Source organism: Chlamydotis macqueenii, chromosome 8 (genome assembly GCF_036417535.1).
Source record: "Chlamydotis macqueenii isolate bChlMac1 chromosome 8, bChlMac1.mat, whole genome shotgun sequence".
In the NCBI taxonomy this organism is placed as follows: domain Eukaryota; kingdom Metazoa; phylum Chordata; class Aves; order Otidiformes; family Otididae; genus Chlamydotis; species Chlamydotis macqueenii.
Genome location: NC_141563.1, coordinates 11,012,937 through 11,033,910, shown reverse-complemented (window position 1 = coordinate 11,033,910; position 20,974 = coordinate 11,012,937). Strand labels below are relative to the sequence as shown.

General features: G+C 45.0%; 1 protein-coding gene across 1 annotated transcript in view; it reads left to right on the top strand.

The window, feature by feature from the left end:
* The window catches only part of LAMC1 (laminin subunit gamma 1), a 67,716-nt gene that overhangs the window by 23,690 nt on the left and 23,052 nt on the right, over positions 1–20,974 (top strand). The window contains exons 2-3 of the mRNA XM_086753408.1: positions 18,545–18,849; positions 20,736–20,866. Of these exons, the coding sequence (XP_086609534.1) occupies positions 18,545–18,849; positions 20,736–20,866 (436 nt within the window). The remainder of the gene's footprint in view (positions 1–18,544; positions 18,850–20,735; positions 20,867–20,974) is intronic.

Sequence of the window (20,974 nt, the reverse complement as noted above, 5' to 3'; positions counted from 1 at the left end):
ATCTCTGTAAACAGGATGTGTATGGCGCTTTCATTCCCAGTGCTTCGTACATGGATGACTGGCCAAACAAGCTGCTGTTGTGTGTGTGAAGGTGAGGGTGATGCAGAAGGCAGCTCTCCACTCCACATCGCTGAAGCTTGGTTCCAAGAGCACGTGTGAGCTGGAGGGCTGGGCAGGGGCGGTCAGGAGGAACAGATGGTGCTTATTTCTGAATGTACAGTGTTTTCTCCCCTGCCCCCACCCCCTGCAGACAGATGAAATTATTTATCTTATTAATTCCAGAGACTTCTGTAAACAGAATGTGTAAATACATATAAACATATGCTTGATCTGCTCTGGTTTGCATGTCTGGGAGCGGTGGTTTACAAATCTTGTTCCCAGCCTCTGGGCAGAGGAGGAGAAGTGGGAGAAGGAGCTCAGGCTCTTATCTTTGCTCAAGTCCACCTCTTCCAGAGCAAGGCCCTGAGCTGGCACAGCAGCCTGGGCTCCTCAGGGCAGGGTCACACCAGCTGGGCTGTGAGGCTTAAAGCTCATTTGCCTTTTCAGAGCTTGGAACCAAATGGGCTGTTGTGTTGGGGTGGGGGTGCACCCTAACCATGGTTTTATCTGCTTTCTTACATCGTGGGGGGTGGGGGGCTTACCGTGTGCTAGTCTCCCTTTCCAGGGCAGCATCTTTGGTTTTCCTGGTATTTTGTGTACCAGTTGGTGATGCTGAACTCATGAAGGGTTGATGTTACCAGTTAAGTGGGTTTCTGCCACTCTACACTGGAAGCGTTGGGAGGAGCCCCACCGGGCATGCCGTCAGTTGTTCAGGTCACTTTGGTAACTATCTCATTGGAGGTTTGACCTTGGTAGGGCAAGTGACACCAAAGCCATTTCCTGTATCTTCATTGCTGAGCTTCAGGTGGTAAATTCTGCCAAATGCCAATGTTACCAAGGGAGGGCAATCGCTCTTTTTCCTCATTAGTTTAACAGGGTTTGGATGGAGTTGCCCATCCCTGGACAGCTGTGACCCAGAGAAAACTGCAGCAAAAGCCTCCAAGTGAGGGCAAGGTGTTAGCTTGGGAGCTTAGCTGTGAGGTGGCTGAGCTACTAATAAATGCTTCAAGCTCTGAAGTTGATGTTCCAGAGGTCTTAAGGTCTTTAAAAAGGAAAGAAAAAAACTCCCTGTTCATATTCCTCATCTGCAGTCAAGTGGTGATTGATGGGTTTTCTGGGAGAGGGAGGGAAGCGGCTCGTGGCTGCATTGGGCTGAGAGTAGGGTATAGGACAGATTTGTGTGGTGATGCTCCTAAACTCAAACTCACCTCTTTTCAGTGAAAGGAAAAAAAAAAAAGAAGTTGTCTAAGGTGCATTTCTGGGGTTAAAAAAACACCTTATGAGAGCACTTGCTGGAGTATGGCATAGGCTTGGAAAGCTTTTACACTTCAAGATTTGCTTGCGGTGAGGAGGGAAAAACAACTGCAGTCACCTCTCATCAGAGCATAGAAATAGGCTTTCTCAAGAAGCTCTGTTGGCATCTGTGGTTTTTAATCTCTTTAAAAAAGTGAAGAGGTAATGTTTTCAGATGACACAGCTACTGAAGTTAGCCTAATGATGTTGGTTAGGTGGTTTCAGAGGAATTTCAAAAGGCTGCAGCAAGATCAGGTCATTCAGTAGCTCTGGAGCAAATGAAATTCCCCATGGATGTGTTTAGTACTGCGTGACGAAGGAGAAATGTTTGAGCTATTTGTTTATATTGATGAGATCTGAATTAACTCTGGGGAAAAAGGAAGAACAGCTAGGCATATGTTACGGGGTGCACCTCCACTGGCAGGTGGGATTAATTGCATCCCAGCTCTTGTTTTGGTAAGGGGAGATACAACCACGTGAGAAAAGGAATGTCCCATGGCTATGAAATTACAATCACGGTGACTGCTCCGCAAACCTTGTGTGAACTCGGTGACTCTTGAGACCTCTCTGCAGGTTGGAATTGGCGATCAAATTTAAGAAGTTATTGGAGAAATGAGGGGGCTGACAGCATGGATTAAACTTCAAGAAGCTAGAAAAGGGAAGAAAAAATTTTAGAGATGGAAAAGTTGGCGTAGGAAACGGCGTTGTCTACACTACAGCAAAGGATGCCGCTGCAGGATGTGTTTTGGGAATATTGCAGTGAAGCTGGATATCACTGCAGCCCCACCATGGAGGTTACTGGGCTCCAGCAGCATTTAGCAGGAGCACCTGGTGCAGAATAATCTCATTCAGCATGAACCACTGCTGGAGATCATTTAAGCTCTGCTGATTTTATGCTGAATAACAGCTCTTTGGATTGATTTTTGAGAGAGTATGTGCCTATATGGTCTCAAAACCCCTCCCTATTCTCTTCCAAAATTGAGATGGGGTGAGTGGTAACCTCAATACTTACTAATAGGAGCAAAATATTTCATAACTCTGAAGAACTCAAACTATTAAGCCAGCAAGACAATGCTTTAATTTACTGTTGGATAATGGCCTAATAAATTTTAAATATTATGTGCTCAAAGGAATAAAGCACCCTTCCATTTATGGGTGGTTTTTTTTGGAGAGGAGGGTGGAGGGTGAGGGTCATCTCCTCTGCCCCATACAAACCCTTATCCATCAAAGGAGTTGGCCATTAATCATCAAGGGCAAGGACAGAAATTTCTCTCTGCCATCCTGCCACCGATCCCAGCAGCGTGCAAGCCTGCGGCGTGTTTTATCTCCTGCCCTGGGCATTTTGTTTCCCTTGCTCCACAGCCTGAAATGGCTGCAGCTCCCTGCATGTTTGGTGAGGACCTGCAAGCTGGAGCAAGAGGAAAAGAGAAGAAGCAGGTGCTTCTCGTGGGCAGGAGAAGGATGGGGCATGTCCTTGGTGCTGACATCTGTTTTGTTCGATCTCCAAACAGGCTCTTTTGAAGCACAGGTGATTTATCTGTTGCTTATGGCACTTGACAGTTGGCTTGTGAAATGTACTCCCCTGCTGCCAGGATGGGTCCTGGCCCCTTGCGTGGGAAGCTTTGGACTTTGCAGCTCAGTGAGGTGGGGTCAGCCGTCGCTTTGGAGCTCCTCCACGTGGGCGTCCGACGTGTGGGGGCGGAGGAGCTGGACTCGCTCTACGTGCTGTTCTGCAACTGGTGGCCCAGTGGGGCTTCTGTGATGAGGAGAAGAGGCTTCCTGCTGCAGCTGCAAGTTTGAAGGGGTAAACAGGAGGAAAACAAAAAAAAATATGAGTACAATTTGTGCTCGGTTGGGCTGTCCAGACTCTGGGTGATGGAAAGGGAGCAGATGCGGTGTATCTGGTTTGTGTGGATCTGGCAGTCCTCCTTGCGGAGGACAGCCTTTCCCTAGGCTTGCATGCTCAGCTGGGTGCAGGACGCTATGTGCTTCCCCTTTTAGATTTCACCATAGACCTGAGGGTTTTTTAATTTCTTCTTCCTTTCTTAATGCTTTCCCTTTGGCAGAGGGAGAATGATGGTTGTCTTGAGCGGCGGTGGTGGCTTATCTGAGCAGTTTTCATAAGGATAAACTCTTTCATATAAAAAAAAAAAAAAAAAAACCAAACAAAACAACAACCCACTAACCCAGCATCCCCAAAGCTGTGCAGGTACCAGTGTGAGATGCTCACCTCTCCTCCAGTCTGTGGTGGTGCCAGAAGACTTCAGATGCAGTGCAAGTGTAAAAGCGCTTCTCTCTTTTTTGAGTATTTGGGCAGTTACTTGGAATAATGCTGCTGCTGAAGATGTTCATGGTTATGCAGCTTGGGGAAGACGAGGGAAGAAATCTTAAAAATATGTTGTAAAGGGTGTGCTGATGTCTTTTTTAACTGGAAATAAAGCATGAAGTAGTATCCACGCTGTTGAGGATGATGCACATAAAGAATCACTAAAGAAGGATGGATTCCTTGAAAAATCTTCTAATACCTTGACTTTAGCTGGGAGGTGTTTAGTTCCTCCCCTTCCCCTTTCATTCAGACAAAGAAGTAGATTAAACCAAGGATTAAACCTCCTCTTTGCCTACAGGTTTGTTAGCAAGCTTTTACTTAATTTTCTTTTACATAGATTTGAAGGGATTTTTTTTTTTCCCTGAATGATTTTTTCTTTGAGTACGCTTTTAAGATTTGCAGTTAATGGTGGGTATGAGGATCGAGAGATTATCCGGGGAGCGGTTGTAGCACTTCATTGTTAGGCTCGGAAGTGGGGACTGGGTGAATTGGTTGCTTTTAAAGGAGTTTAAAGCAGTGTGGGAAAAGGGAGTGCTGTAAAGCTGTAAGCTTTCTGCGTGCTGAGCATCCATCCAGACCTGGAGTATAAGCTCGGAGGACTAGGACTTCATGTTATTTTTTTTTTTTTTTTTTTTAACATTAGTGCTCATTTAAACACTATGTGGAGGCTGTACTATACAAATAGACTTGAGACAGCTTCACGCTTGTTTGTTATAGAGAGAAGAATATTTAGGCGAACCTTACTTAGCAAATACGTGAGTAAATTTACCTTTTTCAACTGTAAAAAATGTTTGTCAGAGGGACCTTGAAATATTTGAGAGCTCTGTAATTTGGAGGGAAAGAGCTGAATCTTAGAAGAATTTATTGTGATTCAGAAAATACTTTTTTTTTTTTTAATGTAGTATATGACTGCAACTAGACAGCACAATGATTTTCTTCTGTATCTTTGTGCTCATAGCTTTACTCACTGGAGTTCCTCTTATTTCCAAAGCGTATTGGTATGTCCATGAAAAGGCTGGGAACAGCCTGGCTTTGTTTTCCCATGAGCTGTGGGAGAATGAGCTGGGGGGAGAATAGATTACTCTTCAACCAGTGAGTCTGAGGGAGGATATGCTCGTGTTAGGCAATGTGGTTTAAATTTGAAGGCCATTACTATCTGGTCACTTGGTTAATGAAGCGGTGAATAGTTTGTGTGCTTAATGTTCCTGGGAGATTGAAATGCGCTTAAAAAATCAATCTGTACAGCTGCCCTCTCTTTCTACAACATATATTTCAAAGAAAAAGTAGCCAGACCTGGTTAGGTGATAAACTCAGTAACACTTGAGAAAATGAAGGAATATCTGATCCGTGCAGTGACTGTTTCTTTATCAGTGACCTTTGCATGACTAAAAAATACTTCGACACGTACAGATTTTTAGCTGCACTCTAGCTTTGGTTTTTTAGGTGGGTTTTTTGGGGTTGGTTTGTTTGTTTTCCTGCTTACATTTACTTACCTTCAGTATTCAGGGGTTCTAGATGAAGGAAGACTGGGAGAAGGAAGGAAACTGCACTCTTGCAGCTGCAGTGAGAGGTAGGAGGCTAAGCATGAGTGCATCTGAAAACTCCCTGAAGGTCTTTTCCCAGGTGTCATCCAAAGTTAGCTCTGCTTACTCCAGTAGTGTTTTACCAGAGTAATACTGCACTTCGAAATACAAGGAAAGCTGCTCCCTTATCCACAGCAAAATCAGCTGTTCCGGGAAAATCCTCACTCCCTTCCCTGCCAAGTTATTAGCAGTATCAACTTCTTGTCCGGGATTATACCTTCCCCTCCCTCCCCATCACTGTTTCAGAAATCAGCAGCGCATATTGGGATATAATTGTTAAAAGAAATGTACATTGCTGGCTTTTTAATAAAATAAAAAGTAACTTTTTACTGCTATCCTTAGCTTTGCAAAGAGTAATTGAGATTAAAAGTTCAAATAACTTCTTGCAGAAGTACCCCAGTGTGATCAGCGTGCTCTGGAAGTGATTATGCTGTCGCTGGTACTGATTTAAGGCTCTCTTCATGTCATCTGTGTGAAATCTGGTGTATCTAATCAGGGGCTGATAGTTGTTTGTTTGTTTTTAATAGCAGCACTTCTCTCTGCATGGGCTTGTATAAGGAGACCTGAAATTAAACCGTACTGTGCGTACTTGAGCATTTTTTCTGATGCTAAGAAAATTCAGTGAGTATCTGTGTTAGCGTACTGGTAGTGGAAATGTTGAACGAGCTTAAAGAATACTTTTTTTTTTCCTGACTTTAAAGGTAATAGAATATAGATCTAATAAAAGAGCTTTCTCAGATAAGGTAACATTTTTATAGTAATGCAAATATTCTACAGCAAAATATAGGGTCATCAGACCTTGGTGAAGGGTAACTTGAGTGTGTGTGCAACTTGGCCGTGCATTTGACGTACTTCAAGTCTTCTTTTTTTTTGCGAGTAGAAACTGGTAAAGAAACCATTTGCTAAAACTGCTCTCCGGGCCTTTGGAGGAGTGAGGCATCCAAGAAGGTTGTCACTGTCCATTTGCTCGTTCAGAGGGAGGCTGTTGTATCTGCTACTGCTCCATTAGCTCTGTATTTTAAAGGTTTTTTCTGATAGTGTCATGAGAGGCTCACGGAATCTTTTGCGGTGACTCAGCAAGGCATGGCTGTTAGTTTACTCTTTGCAAACAAGAGGCAGTTGTGTTTCTCTTGCTGGAATGCATCGTCCTATGGAAGTAAAACTCACCTAAGAATTTGGTCTGTGCCCTGTCATGTCCAACATAGTTTCTGAACCCCTTGCTCTTCTGCTTGGATGGGTAGAAGCTCTCTGTGTTGGTGAGAACAAGGTGTAGCACGGCACCTCTCCTCATTGGCTCCTCTATCACTTGCAGGAGGCAGTTATCATCCACGCATTCCAGGAACCTCCTGGATTGCCTGTCCCCTGCTATGTTGTCCTCTAACAGATGTCGGGGTGGTTGAAGTCCCCCATGAGGACCAGGCCTTGTGACCGTGAGGCTGCTCCTGTCTGTCTGTAGAGGGCCTCATCTGGTCCGTCCTTCTGGTCAGGTGGCCTGTAGCAAACCCCCACTGTAATGTCCCCTGTCCCTGCCCTCCCTTTAATGCTGACCCATAAGCTCTCTGCCAGCTCCTCATCTGTCCCTAGACAGAGCTCCATGCCCCGCAGCTGAGGTACCTAGACAGGCAACGCAGAGACATGGGGATGCTATACGGTCTTGCAGGTCTGAGCTTTTGGAAAAGCAAAGCCTTCATTCTGCAGCTCAGTGGTAGAGTGAAGAAGAGTGTGATGCTCTTCAGCGCTCTTGGCCTTCTGTAGATTGAAGGACCTACAAGTAGGTTAGTTTGGGTTTGACCTATCACTAAACGTAAGGATTTAGTAAAAACAGAGACTTGAGAGTGCTGTATTGTTTGAGACGTTACACGGGTAGCAGCTTTACAGATGGATTTAAGCGGCTGTTCTTATCATTCCCTCCCAAAACTACCGTCAAAAGAGTCAGTGTATGTGCTAAAGGCTCTGAAAGCAGAGGGAGCAAGAAATATCTTGAGCCCTACTTCATGGGCTGCCACTGATGGTCAACAAATTACTTGAAGTCTTCATGTGTGGTAGTTTACGTTACTAATTGAAGTACAAGAGTTATCTTCTAACTTTAAAAAAGGCTTTTTCATCAACTAGGTATTTAAAGTTTTTGAAGGAATGTTACTGCTTTAGCAGTACTGATCAGAAGATTAATTTGTAATAGTCTCTCTCCTGAGAAAAATACCTTCTGGTAGAGTTCATTTAGGCTTCACAGCAGTGTAGCATGCCTGAAGAAAATCTTGTTGTTTGGCATTCGGTGCAAATGATTAATTTTCTGTGCAGTCACCCTCTTTTGGGCAGTGCTGTTACCTAAGGAAATCTTACGCTGCCAAAGAACCTGTAGGCAACTGGGGACGTTGCAGTGTGATCTAACAAGTCATAGCGTATGTCTCTCAACACGGAGCTCTGGGACGGGGAATTTGTCTTCTGGTGTGCAAGATGTTTCCTAGACACTTGCTAGAAGGCTGCTTGCAGGGGTTCTCTTCCACAGTGACCTCTGCAACAAGCCAGGGGCTGATGAACCTACTTTTTGTGGAGTGAATGGGTTTTCTGTTGCAGTGTCTGGACTTCGCTCTGTAAGTGTTTCTGCAGCTGTTCCTAATCCACGCTTTTTGTACATGGATGCAGGTCTGAGTTCTCAAGCACCATGACCTCTGACCATCTGGGAATAAAATGCATTTCTTTGCATAATTATTTTTTTTTTTTTCCACTGACTACTCAGGCAGTTCTTCACAACACAGCAGCCTCACTGCTTTACTGCTAACAAGGTGAATCCGTTGCACACCCAGCGTTATGAGGGTTCAGTTGCATTCCTGCCCTTGGGAACCAGGCACTGTATGGCCCCTATTTCAAGACTGGTAGATAAGCTCCACAAATGAGAAGTCCCTGTGGAAGGTCTTTTAAACAAGTTAACGTTTAAGTTTTTGTTTCTACTGGGGCTGTTTTAGGAAAACATCCTTTGTAGGAAACTCGGTTTATGTTCCGCTGTTTCAGCAGAATCCCAGGTGGTGTTCGGTCCCACTTCAGCGACTGTGTCGGTAGCTTCTTCTAAACCCTTCCTTTGCAAAGGAGCGGCAAAGTAAAGTTGTCTCAATCTGGAAACCTCCCTCTTGTACAAAATTGTAAGGAAAGACTATGCACATATCTATTTTTCTTTCTTTTTCAGCGTTTTCTCTATTCCTGGATGGGCAGCCTTTAGCCTGGGTGGAAGGAGTTTTGATCTACAGATAACTTTCCCAATCTAGGTCCGTGTGGATACATTGAGGTGTTTTGGAGCCTGATGTAAAGCAGGTTTGGCTCCGTTCTAGGCTGTCTGTGAATTAAACCAAGGGCTTCAAATTTTGCAGCTGGAAATACTGAGAAGCCTGCGGTCAGTATTCTCTTTGAAGGGTCAGCAGAGAGCATCCAGTTTCATTTTCTTTGTTCATGATGTTCCAAAATAATCTTACGGAGTCGCTTCTGTGGGAAACTGGTCCTACTAAGCCATGCTACCTTCTCGAGTACGCGTGGTTTTCTGCTTAAGGATTTCCTTAGAAATAGTCGCTGCATTTAGTAGTTCCCTGCCCTTCATGTGTCTCCATCCAGACAGAACGTGTGGACGAAGATGAGCTCGCACGACTGTGTGTTTAATACACCTTCGCAACTTCCACGAGCATTTGTAGTTTATTCTCACAGGCAGAGTTAAGACGCATGCTGGCTGCTGCTTGTGAGTTGAGAACTGGAGTGCAATTCCCTCTTTCCTTCAAGAAAAATTTGGAAGAGCTTTGCTTCTGACTTTCCAAAACATATTTGAAACATAACTCAGTGGCAAGCTTTGTTTTGAAATGGCCTTGCTCCAGCAATGGTTTTGTCGAGTCTGTTTATCCCAATTCCTTCCCTGGCTTAATAGGCTGAGAAAGTAAAACTGTTGTGTGGGTGGGTGGCTGAAAGTGGTCCGTATGGATATTGCTGTCATTTCTTTCGTAAATAATGGTAGCTTGCGCATAAGCCTCTAATTGACTGAAAATGCATTAAAAGATCGCATGAAGGCATGTAAACTGCTACTTAAATCCGTAGCGGGGGTCGGTCAGGAGGAGGGGGAGATTTCTCGGTGGGAGATGAGGAGGCAGGAGGCACGCAAACTCTGCGCCACGTTAAACAGAGCGATTCAACAAAAAGTTAGTTTTCTTAAATGTTTATTGAAGAATGCAAAACTCCTTAAATACTTGAGAAAAGAAAGCTGTCTTGTCTCACTGGGGCCAGGTGATGGATTCTAATAGCAACAGTATTATTTCCAAATAGCTGCGGTGTTAATTATGGCCTGTGTCTGAAAAAAATCTGTGGCTGGTGAGTGGGAGGTGGAAGGGCAGGGGCGGGAGGGGGATTAAACCATCAAAATTCCAGAGAATTCGGTGTTTTGTGTGAGGAACATATCTGGGTTCTCCATGGCTGTACAGCCAGCGATGTGGGAGCTAGTCTGGAAGGTCGTCGTGCTCCCAGAGCTGTTGAACCGGCTGCTGCTCAGAGTGCTTGTATATCATTGTATCACTTAATTTGTTCTTAATTAGGCTGAACAACGTGAGCCGTGTGTTTTAGATATCTAATTCAGATAGGAGCAAAGCCAGGCGTGAGAGCTGTGGCGGGCTATGAGCACATGTGGGGAGCTGTCGTAGTTCAGCCCCGATCGGGACCAGACTACGCAGTCCCTCTCTCACTCCCCCCACCTTCTGAGAGAATAGGGAGAGATAATAAGTGCTGCCTTTCGAGAGGCTGGGGAAAAGGCTTCAAAATGTTATTTAACAGGACCTAGCCGCTGGTTGTCATGAGTGATGGAGCCACTGAACGGAGTGCGGAGGCAGCGGTTTGGTGGGAGCTGGTGTACCTGCCCTCCAGGAGTGCTGGGGCTGGAGCGAGGGGCGTCTGGCATCTCACCCGCACGTGTGGCCACCATCCAAAATCACTTCCATGCTGCCTTCAGCCTGGACTTTTTTGACTGTGGTCACTTAGGTTTGCTGAACTTCTTAAACTGAAGCATTGCATGTGCTTTGAGTTTAGGTGTGCTGGTTGAAAATGTGCAAGGGAAGGGCTTCGAGCTGCTGGAGGGCGAGGCTCCTGGGAGGGCAGCCTCAGGAAAGCCTGTTAAAATTCCTGCACTAGCTATCCCATTTGTAAAATGCTTTTTATTTGAATTTTTTTTTTTTTTGTTACAAGACAGTAAAATCTAGTTGTCCTTCAAACAAATGGTTTTGTAATTCTCACCAGATTATCTGATATTTAAATTTGTTTGCAAGGTACTGCACTACAATCCAATAAATTAATTTTCTTATTTCAAGAAGTCGTGTGTTTGCCAGTTGGCCAAATATCATATTTAAAGAAGCTGCAATTTAATTTTTATTTAGCTGTTTAAACTTTTGCTTTGGAGTTTGAAAGTATTTTTTAGTCTTTTTTTTTTTTCAGTTGTTCTTTCATCCCCACCTCTGAAAAGATACAGTTGGAGCTGAACATCAGGAATGTTCCCTCCTGCACCACCTACTGTCAAAATATCTGAGAGGAAATGAAAATGTAATGTAATTTGCTCTGTTTTGTCACTTTAAGCTGAACACTATGACCATGATTTGAAGGTGGGAAAGGTTTGTCGCTTTGTTGTGATTCCTTTGGAGATGTGGGTCTCACTGAAGAAACGTTCATGAGAGACGACTTGCCATGTTGCCAAGGATGAGAAGTGTTGCGTTGTACAAGTAAATGGAAAGCTTTTTGGTGAATCTCCTCTGGTCTGCTGCTGCCACCAGCTCTGATCTTCAGGGTACTGTGGTGGTGGCGATTGTTTGGATGATAGGTGTATCTCCAACATGAGGGGAACTCTTGGGAAAATATAACCTTGCTGGGCCACCAAGGTCCCGCAGTGACTTGGACTGGGTGGAAATTGCCACTTCTGAAGGGTTGTTACTACTGAAGTCACCGTTGGTATTGTCATTATGGACTATCAGTGATGAAGTGATGATTTCTTGGTAATTGATGTACATTCTTCTGCTGGGAATAAAGGGTAAAAGACAACTTTTTGTCTTTTCTGGATAAGTAAAGTCTTCAGATAATTTGGGTTTTTTTTATTTGTTTTTTTTTTTTTCTTGGATAAAACCCTTATTTTAGGCGAGAAAACCCCTATTTGTCTGTGCTCCTTCCACTGGGGGAATGACTTGGTTTCCCTGATACCTGTTGTGTACTGGCCATGGAGCAGCTTCTGGACGTTTGATAGGAGCAGATGAACTTTCCAAGGATTCTGACTCACCGTAACCCAGATCCCCCTCGTCTTGGTGCTGACAGTGGCGGTAGGAGGTAGCTTTGCAATCCAGATACGTGAATGAAATGGAGCCCTCCCCAAAATGGCCCGTGGCGTCCTTGATCGTCTGTGATCTGGCTGCGCTTGCCAAGTGTAAAGTGCCTTTTTAAAATGAGCTTTTATCGTTTGTGCTGAAAAAGGACTTTGAGGCTTCCTGTGCAGAGAGGAGTTTTGTATTGGACATGGGATCTTTGCAGTCCCTGGTGAATAAACACAGCTGGCTGTTTTGGGAAACGGACTTAACATCTTTGCATCAAAGCTGTACAAATAAGGCAGCAAGCTGTACTGAATTATTAGACGACTTTTTCTGACTTTTACACTGATTCAGGAGCGATCAAATGAAAAAATGCATTTCTTATGAGGCTGCCTTCGGCCCATGAAGGGGAAAATAATTTTCCCCTCCTCCTCCCTTTGGAAACATGACTAGAGCAAGCAGCCTCGATGACTTATCAATGTCAGATTATCATGCAATAATTTACTGGGCAGCCTTTGACTGTCCGGAGCCGCCCACGCGCACAAGTCAATGGTGCCTTTGTTCAGGAGTGCTGGAAGAATGCATGATCTAATGGGGTGGTGGGAGTTTGCCGTCGTCCCAGGGTGCTCAAGGCTGTGCTCATTCCCCCAGTGTCCCAAACCCGTTTCCTTCCTCTGTCCCTGTCTTAGTATGGGCACTCAGAAAAAGCCACTCGTGTTTATGTCTGCGTTGAGCTTTCTTAAAATTCGGGTGCCCATGGAGCTCCGCATGCCAAAATGGGAGCGGGGCTTATTATGAGATTGCATTAAAATCCTTCAGATCTTTCTTGTTCGTGACGTACGTTTCTGAATCTCTAGACTCATGAGGTGAGGATAAGCAAATAAATCCAAGGTTTATTATCACCAGTGTGTGTTCCCGTAAGGGCCACCACTCAGTGTTTGAGAGCTGGCATCTGTGTTTCTGCGTGGGGTTATTTCCCCAGTGAAAATCATCAGAAAATGAAAATTCTGTATTTCCTTTTTTTTTGGGTCCTGGATATTCCATTTGCTTGTGCAATACCAGTGCTCTCATCTTCCTCCTCCTCCACAAATTTTCCCAGAAAAGCTAGGGTGTAGTTGTAATAGACATTTGCTCTGGAACTATAATAACTTCTTGCTTTCTGTCACAAATTTGGCTTTTTCATGCACATGTGATGCAAGTGACATAACTTACCGCTTATGTGTTTTGCAGGTGTTGGACTGTTGTTGTTTAATAGAACTTTTTTATTCCAAAAGACCAAGTTGCTCAGGATGTTTCTCACTCTCCTCCCCTCCTTATAAACTGCTCCTGCTCTTGCTGCCCATCTGCATGCTGGAAAATCCTGTCCCATTCCACAAGACGGAGTAACTCATTCGCCTTTATTTCTGTCTCGTCTGCATCCCCTGTGCTCCAGGAGGGAAGCCTCCAGGAGGGTTTCTAGCATGAGAGGCTCAACAAAATGCTGCAGTAGCTGAGACCTTGGAGTGGTTGGTTGGCTCAGGAAACAGTGATCAGTCTTGAACAAGATCTTGCAAACTTGCTGGCCTCTGTCTACTTACATCAGTGTTTCTGTCCCTTGCAATTTGCTGCTTGTGTTCCAGTATCTGTGCTACCCTTTGCACGTTGTGGTAGAGTACAGGTGGGAGACGCTGTGTCCTGCTATGGCTGGTGGCTCTTCATTTCTCAGAGAGGAGCAGATGAGCATTTATGTCTTGAAGCAGCAAAGCCTGTCTGCTCCTAGCTGGTCTAGCATTGCGCTTGGTGGTGGGGAGAGTTGAAGGTTCAAGAAGGACAGAGTTGAGGACAAGATGTGCAAATGGCCTGGGGCATGTTCCAGTCTAGTAAACTGGGAAAGCTGGCCTTTCTTCCTGGGAACACGGAGAAGAAGGTAAGATGAGAGCAAAATGAAATGCCAGCGGTAGTTGCTTGCTCTCTGTGTTGTCACTGCAAAATGGAAATGAAATGCAATCAGAAAGTGGTAAGTATGCTGGTGGTTTTTACTGGCTTCTTTTCAATTCTTTTATCCTTTACTTAGGAATATGTTGTCAGCAGGTACCTGTGTCAAAAAAAAAAAAAAAAAAGCTGCCTTTAAACAGGAGCCAACCAAAAGAGAAAGAGCCAAGTTTTAACTATTTCATTACTATTCACACTCAGTGAATTTTACTGAAGTTCTTTGCCCAATACAATCTTCTTGGGTGGATTTCTTTTTTTCCTGGGCAGCAAAACTCAGCAGCTTTATTTTTAAACTCTCTGCTAGGAGGATGCACCAAGGGATCGCAGAGAGTGTACGAGAGGTAGCGTGGTTTCTTCCCACATACAGGGGATGCAGGCAGACCGACAACAAAGGAGGTGGATGTCTTCTGGACTTATCTCATCCAGGCATCTGCTCACAATTCAGCGCTTGTAGTCACTTGTAGTCGGTGTGCCAGCTGGCGGGACCTTTTCCGGATGTAAATTATCCATCCGATCTGAGGGGTCTGAATACAAGGAGGCCTTTTGTGTGTAGGGACGAATTCCTAACTTGAGGGGAAAAGGAGGAGTTTCTAAAGATCTGAATAGCACTTGCTTATGTTTTTCCAGCCTCTCTTCATGGTTTTCAGCGTGGTGTGTTCCCTGGTGGACCTTGGGATGCAGAATTGGGCGATAACCTGCTGAGGAAGGGCTCTAATTGCTGATGATGTCTGGTAGCTGCGATCAGCCTGACAACATGAGCAGGTTGTTGGGGGAAGCATCCCCTGCGTCAAACAGTGCTGAAGGCTTCCAGCGCCACCGCCGCCACTGCCTCTGCAGGCACCCAGACCTGCAGAGAAAGGTCTTACTTCTCTTACTTCAGAGAAAGATATTACGGGGTTTTCTACGTCAGCCTGAATTATCAGAAGAGGCCGGTTGTTTCGTCACCTTGTTCTTGCTGGTGAACAGCTTCATGCCTCAGAAAAGATGCCGTTTGTAAACATGCAGCTCATTGTTTTGAGCTCTGGATGCTTTAAAGACATGTCAGGTTGCACTCCTGAAGTGCTGAGCTCATGGTCGCTGATTACCCCATGTCTTCTTTCTGCTAATGAACTTTTATAACAAACATCTGGAATTCTTCCTGCAAAATAAATCTGCTGCTTCTCAGTACACAGAGGGAAGTATTTTCTGGTATTTGACGCTATCGGACACTTCTAAACCAATCTGAGATCAAAATAATTCCCGGCTTCTAGGAACAGGAGAACAATGGCTTTTTGTTTTCCAAGTGAAACTTTTAAAACTGCTTTTCACCCGGTTATTGCTGTTGCCATGTCCCAGTGTCATAGCGATATATATTTATTTAGCCCTACAAGAATTGAAAGCCACCTAAGCAGCTTATCTTTGCTCGAAAAAGGCCCTGCAGCCTTGCAGAGGCCGGCTAGCTGCCCGGCTGCTAGGCACAGCTTTTGCGTTCAGCGCGAGCAGGGGGGAAACGCGTTTCAACACCGTGTCAGCTGCTCTTGGGTAAACGCCATTGTTCCAGCGGTATTTACCCACGCACGCCGATACGGCACGAGTCACGGCCGCTCTGCGTGCATTGACTGCATTCCTGTTTAATGCCATGAACAGGATTTCTCAAGTGGTTACGCTGCCAGCTGAAATAAATGTCTGTTCACCTGGGTTGCTCAGTTGGGAGGGTTTTGAATGCATTTTCTTTGGCCTGAGGTGTAAAACTGACGATGAAAAAGGGAGGATCCTTTCCATTCAGCACAAGAGATTTCCATGAAAAATGTTTTCCTGCTCCCCAGAGCGCAGTTTGCACGTGTTGTGCCTTTAGCTGAGCTGGAATTTTTGCACAGAGCTGTAGGAGACCTTGTTGGGGAACAGGGACCATAACTGAGTTGTAGTGAGAAGGAAAAAAAATAGTCGTTTTTCGGGACGTGTGGGCTGTAATCTGGCCTTTTTGCTGGAGCAGAAAGTTGTGTGTTTGTGGAGCGAGAGCACACGCCCGGCCCCCTCTTCATTCCCAGGATTCTTCCGAAGCGTTTCCTCCCTGAAATCGTCTTGATGAAGCTTGAACGCAGGGTTTTGCTTCATGCTAGAGGAATGCAGTACTAGTAGAAGAAAACTAACACAAGTCAAAGTAGCAGGGTATTCTTGACAATTCAGTTGACACAATTTAATTGAATAATCTTCATGCGGTAGCCTCCCCTCCTCTTCTTTACTCATGGAATGGCTGCTCTTGACTGGTATCTTCAGTATTTTCACTTGTCATGAAAATTACCCAAAGAAATCCCACCAGGGCAGACTTTCAGCTTGAAATTTTGCTTTATTTTAGCACATGAGCTCAAATCAAACTTTCTCATTAAGCTAATGACAGTTTTATTAGTGATAAAACCATGACGGTAGGTCTGGTTTTATCTGCCCATCCAAGATGTTGGTGAAGTTCTCAGACTGGCAAGTTGCTGGTCAACACGTGTACTAGGGTCTTGCTGTGGAAGAACGAGGAGGTGTTTGCTTCTGGCACTCCTTGCCGTTATCTGGAAAAGATGGAGAATGTATCCTGGGTTTGTTTACCTTGGGCCTGACGAAGATACTTGTGTGTGTCTGGCACATTGGCTTGTGTGTGGTGTGCTCACCTTGAGTTTCTGCCTGTGCATGCTCTTCACTTCTGAAGCATCCTTTGCCTTCAGTGAAGAGCTCTCATCTTGAGAAGAGACCATGTGGCAGGAGAAATGGGTAATCTAGGATGGACTGATTTGTGTATCTGATCTCTACTTCTTGCCTTGCATTGATATTTGTATGAAAAAATGCTTCCAAATAAATGGAAACAGGATTAATCACCTCTTGTATTGGGCAGCGAGGGGAGAGTAAGCCTAAGCTGCGTTACGATGTTAAGCGTTGATCCTTTGGAGTTTCTAGCCTTTGTGGAAGCAGCTTGGCATTAATAGTGTCGTTGCTTCTCACTTGGCTTCTGTGTGTAAAAAGATCTTGTTAAATAACTTGACCCCAAACCAAAAGTGAGCTAGTATTGAGTAAGAGCTGCAGATTGTGAGTGTCTGGCTTCCAGTCTTGGGCTTAGGTCATCCATAACATCACGCATGATATAAACAATAAAGGGTATTTTGTGGGAAGTATTGGGGGGTTTGTGTCTGTACAGTGTCCCAGCTGTCTTGCATGTCACGCACAGATAGTAGTTCTTGGTAGATTGGAATATCAGCAGATATCTTTTGGTTTTAAACACAAAATTGGTGGTTTTTTTGGTTTTTTTTTGTTTTTTGTTTTTTTTTTTTAATAAAATCCTTGGGACACGTAGGTGTAAGTTTTCAGCGTGCTGTACGTCTTGATTTTTACTTCCCTCCTCCCCCCATATGCTGAATTCTGGACCCTTTGCTGTGCTTCTCCTGCTACTTCGGTGTTCCCAGCAGCCAGAAAGAACAAAGGTTCCTCTCACACCATTCAGGCTCTAGGCATGACCTGCCTAACGCAGACTGGTCCCAGTCTAACCAGGGGATGGCCGGCAAGCGAGAACTGTGGTTCCTGACTCAAACCGGATGCGTTGCACCCAGGCTTTGCGAGTGTGCTTTGAGCCGCACGCTGTTCTTGTTGCCTGTGCCATCTGGTCTGCTATAACTTGTGAAGAGAGCCACTCTACAGCAGGTGCAAAGCCTGGCGTTAAAATTTAACACGGTGGAGTTAATTCATTTTACAAGTTGAGGCTAAGTCCGTGTGACTTCTGCAAGCAGAAAAAAACCCTGTTTCTCAATCAGTTAAAACTCTCCTAGTGGCTTTTTTTTTTTTTTCAGTCAGGGAAGGGACCAATGACGGCTGCAGCCTCTGCTTAGAGCAGTGTTTTTTTCTTGGAGGTGATGGGACCGTAAAAGAGCGTGGCAGGGACTAAACACTCGAAATCTTGTTCCAGACAAGCCTCATGTTGTTCTAGCAAGTTCCCTACGTGCGCCAGGGTGTTCTGATCGTACACAGCCTGCTTGCCGAGCTGGAGCACGTACAGCTGGTGTGCAGCTGTATGCCTCCTCTTGGGAACGTGCCCCTGGGCTGGCAGGGGTGGCAGAGGAAGGTGGCTGAAGCCTGCTGTGGTCCTTTTCCACTCACGGGTTTTCTGAGGGGTGTGAATCCCCTGGGCGGTTGGTTTATGTGCAAGGAGGTGGATGCTCAAGTCACTGGAGAGAAATCCACGAGGGAGGACAATCTGCTGATGGCCACAAACTTATTTGGAGTTGAATAGAGGGCAGGGAGGTGGGCTTGTGTTTATCCTCCTAGGAGAAAGAGAATATGGCTAGCTTGTAAATCATTGCGCTTTGATCTGAAAAGCGTCTTGGTGACGCTGGGAAACTTAAACCTTGCTTTGTCTTTCCCAGGGAATGAGTAGGGGAGTGGACTCAGTAGGTCAGTGCTGGAGGAAAGGCTTCATGAGTAGTAGAAAGAGTTTGGGATATTGTCTATTTAGGGGGGAAGGAGAGGTACAAAACAGGCTCTGCAGTGTGACTCTTACCTCTCTGGTTAGTACGGTTTCTCCCATACGTGTGTTTGGAAGGAATGTTATCAAATGGCATGGTTGACTTGGACCTGGTCTTAGATACACACAAACTCTTACTGGATCTGTTGTAATATATCATCTCGTGGGATAAGGACACTGTTGGTTATGTCTGCAGAAGAGAACTGAAGCTTGTGAGATGTGTGTTTGGTTGCACAGAAGTTTGTAGGTCTATTTATTTATCTACTCAGCCTTCCTTTGACTTCTGCCGTTGTTTCCTTCACTTAGTCTTTGCTGGGAGATACGGTACCTAGAGACTGGAAGAGATAATTCTGGTGCTGGTGGACACTGCTCATCCTGCTCAATGGTACCGGAGAAGATGTTTCTTCTAAAGAGAGAACTGTAGTGCAGCTTTTGCTGTTCTTTCTGTTTTGAGTTGTTTGAGTCCCTTTCACCATTTTCTTCTCATCTGCAGGAAAGGCCTTTGACATCACATATGTGCGTCTAAAGTTCCACACCAGTCGGCCGGAGAGCTTTGCGATCTACAAACGCACCAGGGAAGATGGCCCATGGGTGCCGTACCAGTATTACAGTGGCTCCTGTGAGAGCACCTATCACAAAGTCAATCGTGGCTTTATTCGGACTGGAGAGGATGAGCAGCAGGCCCTCTGCACGGATGAGTTCAGTGACATCTCCCCTCTCACTGGGGGCAACGTGGCATTCTCAACGCTAGAGGGGCGTCCCAGTGCCTATAACTTTGACAACAGCCCTGTGCTACAGGTACGTGAGCAGGACTAGGTCAATCGAGTGGCCTGAGTCGAGTCTTTCTGTTTAGTCGTTGTGGGTGGTGGCTTTGTGCTCACTGTGGGCTGCACGACAGCCCTCATTCATACTGAAAGGTCCTTGCACAGGTAAGTGAGGAGGGACAATCCAAAGAGATGCTTCTGAAGGAAGAGTTGAACTCTTGACTCGGTTGTTAGTAAGTTTATGGTACAAAAAGCAAAATCAGTGACATTAAGGATGATTTGTCATTAAGGTATCATGGAAGTCTTCAAAGGATGGATGCAAATCTCTGCCTTCTTAGAAAGCAGCTGCGGGCATTTTGCTGTTTTTTCAGATATGAGGTCAGAGGAAGGTAAAGCCTAAGTCAGATGAATATTTGAGGTATCTGCATGTATATTTTGGCACAAAAATGTAAGAAATGTTAGATTCTTCTAAACAAATAAAGGGTTATTGGAAACCCTGACTTGTTCTTTTACATGTGTGTTGGGGCAGGGGAGCTTGATTTTATCCAGTGTTTCTCTTACAAGCAGCTTGGGGTGGAGGTTTGGTCAAGGGTGGGTTTTTTTGTTGTTGTTACCATTCACAGCTGTGGTGGGCTGGTGGTCAGGAGCATACTGGGAGCACCAGTTTATCTAGTTTGCTGCTTTCTGTATGCTGCTTGAGGACTTCTCCAGCTTGTATTGTAACAGGGAGCTAAAGCTATGCAGTTTGCCCCATCGAGGCTTTTCTGCTTCCTTTTGGAGCTGTGGTCACCACTCCTTCCTTTTCCTCTTCAAGTAGCAGGAGCAGACTGAGACAATATCCCCAGCTAGCAGTCAGGAGAGCAGTATCTGGTGGGGCTTACTTCTGCAAACGAAAAAAAAGATTAATGGCAAAGGGAGAACAACTCCTGAAATGGAAAAGAACCAGTTTGACCACCTTGTTGGTGTAGCCCTTGTAGAGAACAGGGTCTGATTGTTAAAGTGAACGGAGAGGTTTCAAGCGTGTAATTTTCTGATGAACTTCTTGCAATGGCCATTTTCCTAAAATATGTACAAAACTCTGGTGTTGCTTTTTGGAACTGAAGTAAATGTGTATTTTGTGCTCAGCATTTCCATGTGTTTATGCCAGTGTTTGTAATTCAGCAAATCTTATTGTACTGGCTAAGCAGCAATGCAGCTGCTGTGCCGTTGGACATACAAGGATGTTTTTCCTGGTTTTATGGTGTTGAAAGGAAAATGGCATTGCAAAAGCTGTAGTAAAAACAAGGAGATGCTAATGACAGCCGCTGGCTGAAGGTGATGTGAAATCTGGGGACAGGCTGCATTTGCTGGCTGTTGCTGGAGGAGGGTAGGGCAGTGTGTTGAAGATACTGTGTAAATATTATTAAAAGCTCTTGTGTTGTAAGTCAGATCTGCCTGTGTTTTTCTTCCTCTGCCTCCCCCAGCCTCATTCATCTGTCAGTGCCTCTTTGTCTGGCGGTATATGCCTGCAGACAAGTGTACCCTAAAGCTTTTCCCGTTGGTGCTCTACGGCTTTGCAGAAAAACTGCAGTCAGGTAGATGTGTACAATTAGGAAGCTCACATAATTGCTTACACTGCACTTTTTGCTGGAGAGTTTACCCACTGCTTCCCGGCTGAGAGCAGTCAAGATGTGAGGAGGCATTGGAAAGGGGACCCAGGGAGAAGCAGGGTCCGGAAAAGACTTTCGAACCAAGAGAATTGTGGCGTAAGGCCTCTCAGGCAGGGACGTGTGAGCTTCCGAGGTGCAGAAGGGAAAAAGATGAGGAAGGAACCTGCTGATTGATGAATGACTGTGAATACAACTGCTAATGACACAGCACTGGTATGCTCTCTCAGGGAATGTTTGATGTTTAATCTGTTGGGATTTCTGTCTGCTCTAGGAATGGGTGACAGCTACAGATATTAGAGTGACCCTCAATCGTCTGAACACATTTGGAGATGAAGTTTTCAATGACCCAAAAGTTCTGAAGTCTTATTACTATGCAATTTCTGATTTTGCTGTGGGTGGTAGGTGAGTAGACAATAAACCTCTGTACTTATTTAAAGCTTTTGGTCAGGATTACTGGAGTGCTTTAAAGATTTTGATTATATGCACATGGTACTATTAGGCTCCAGTCTG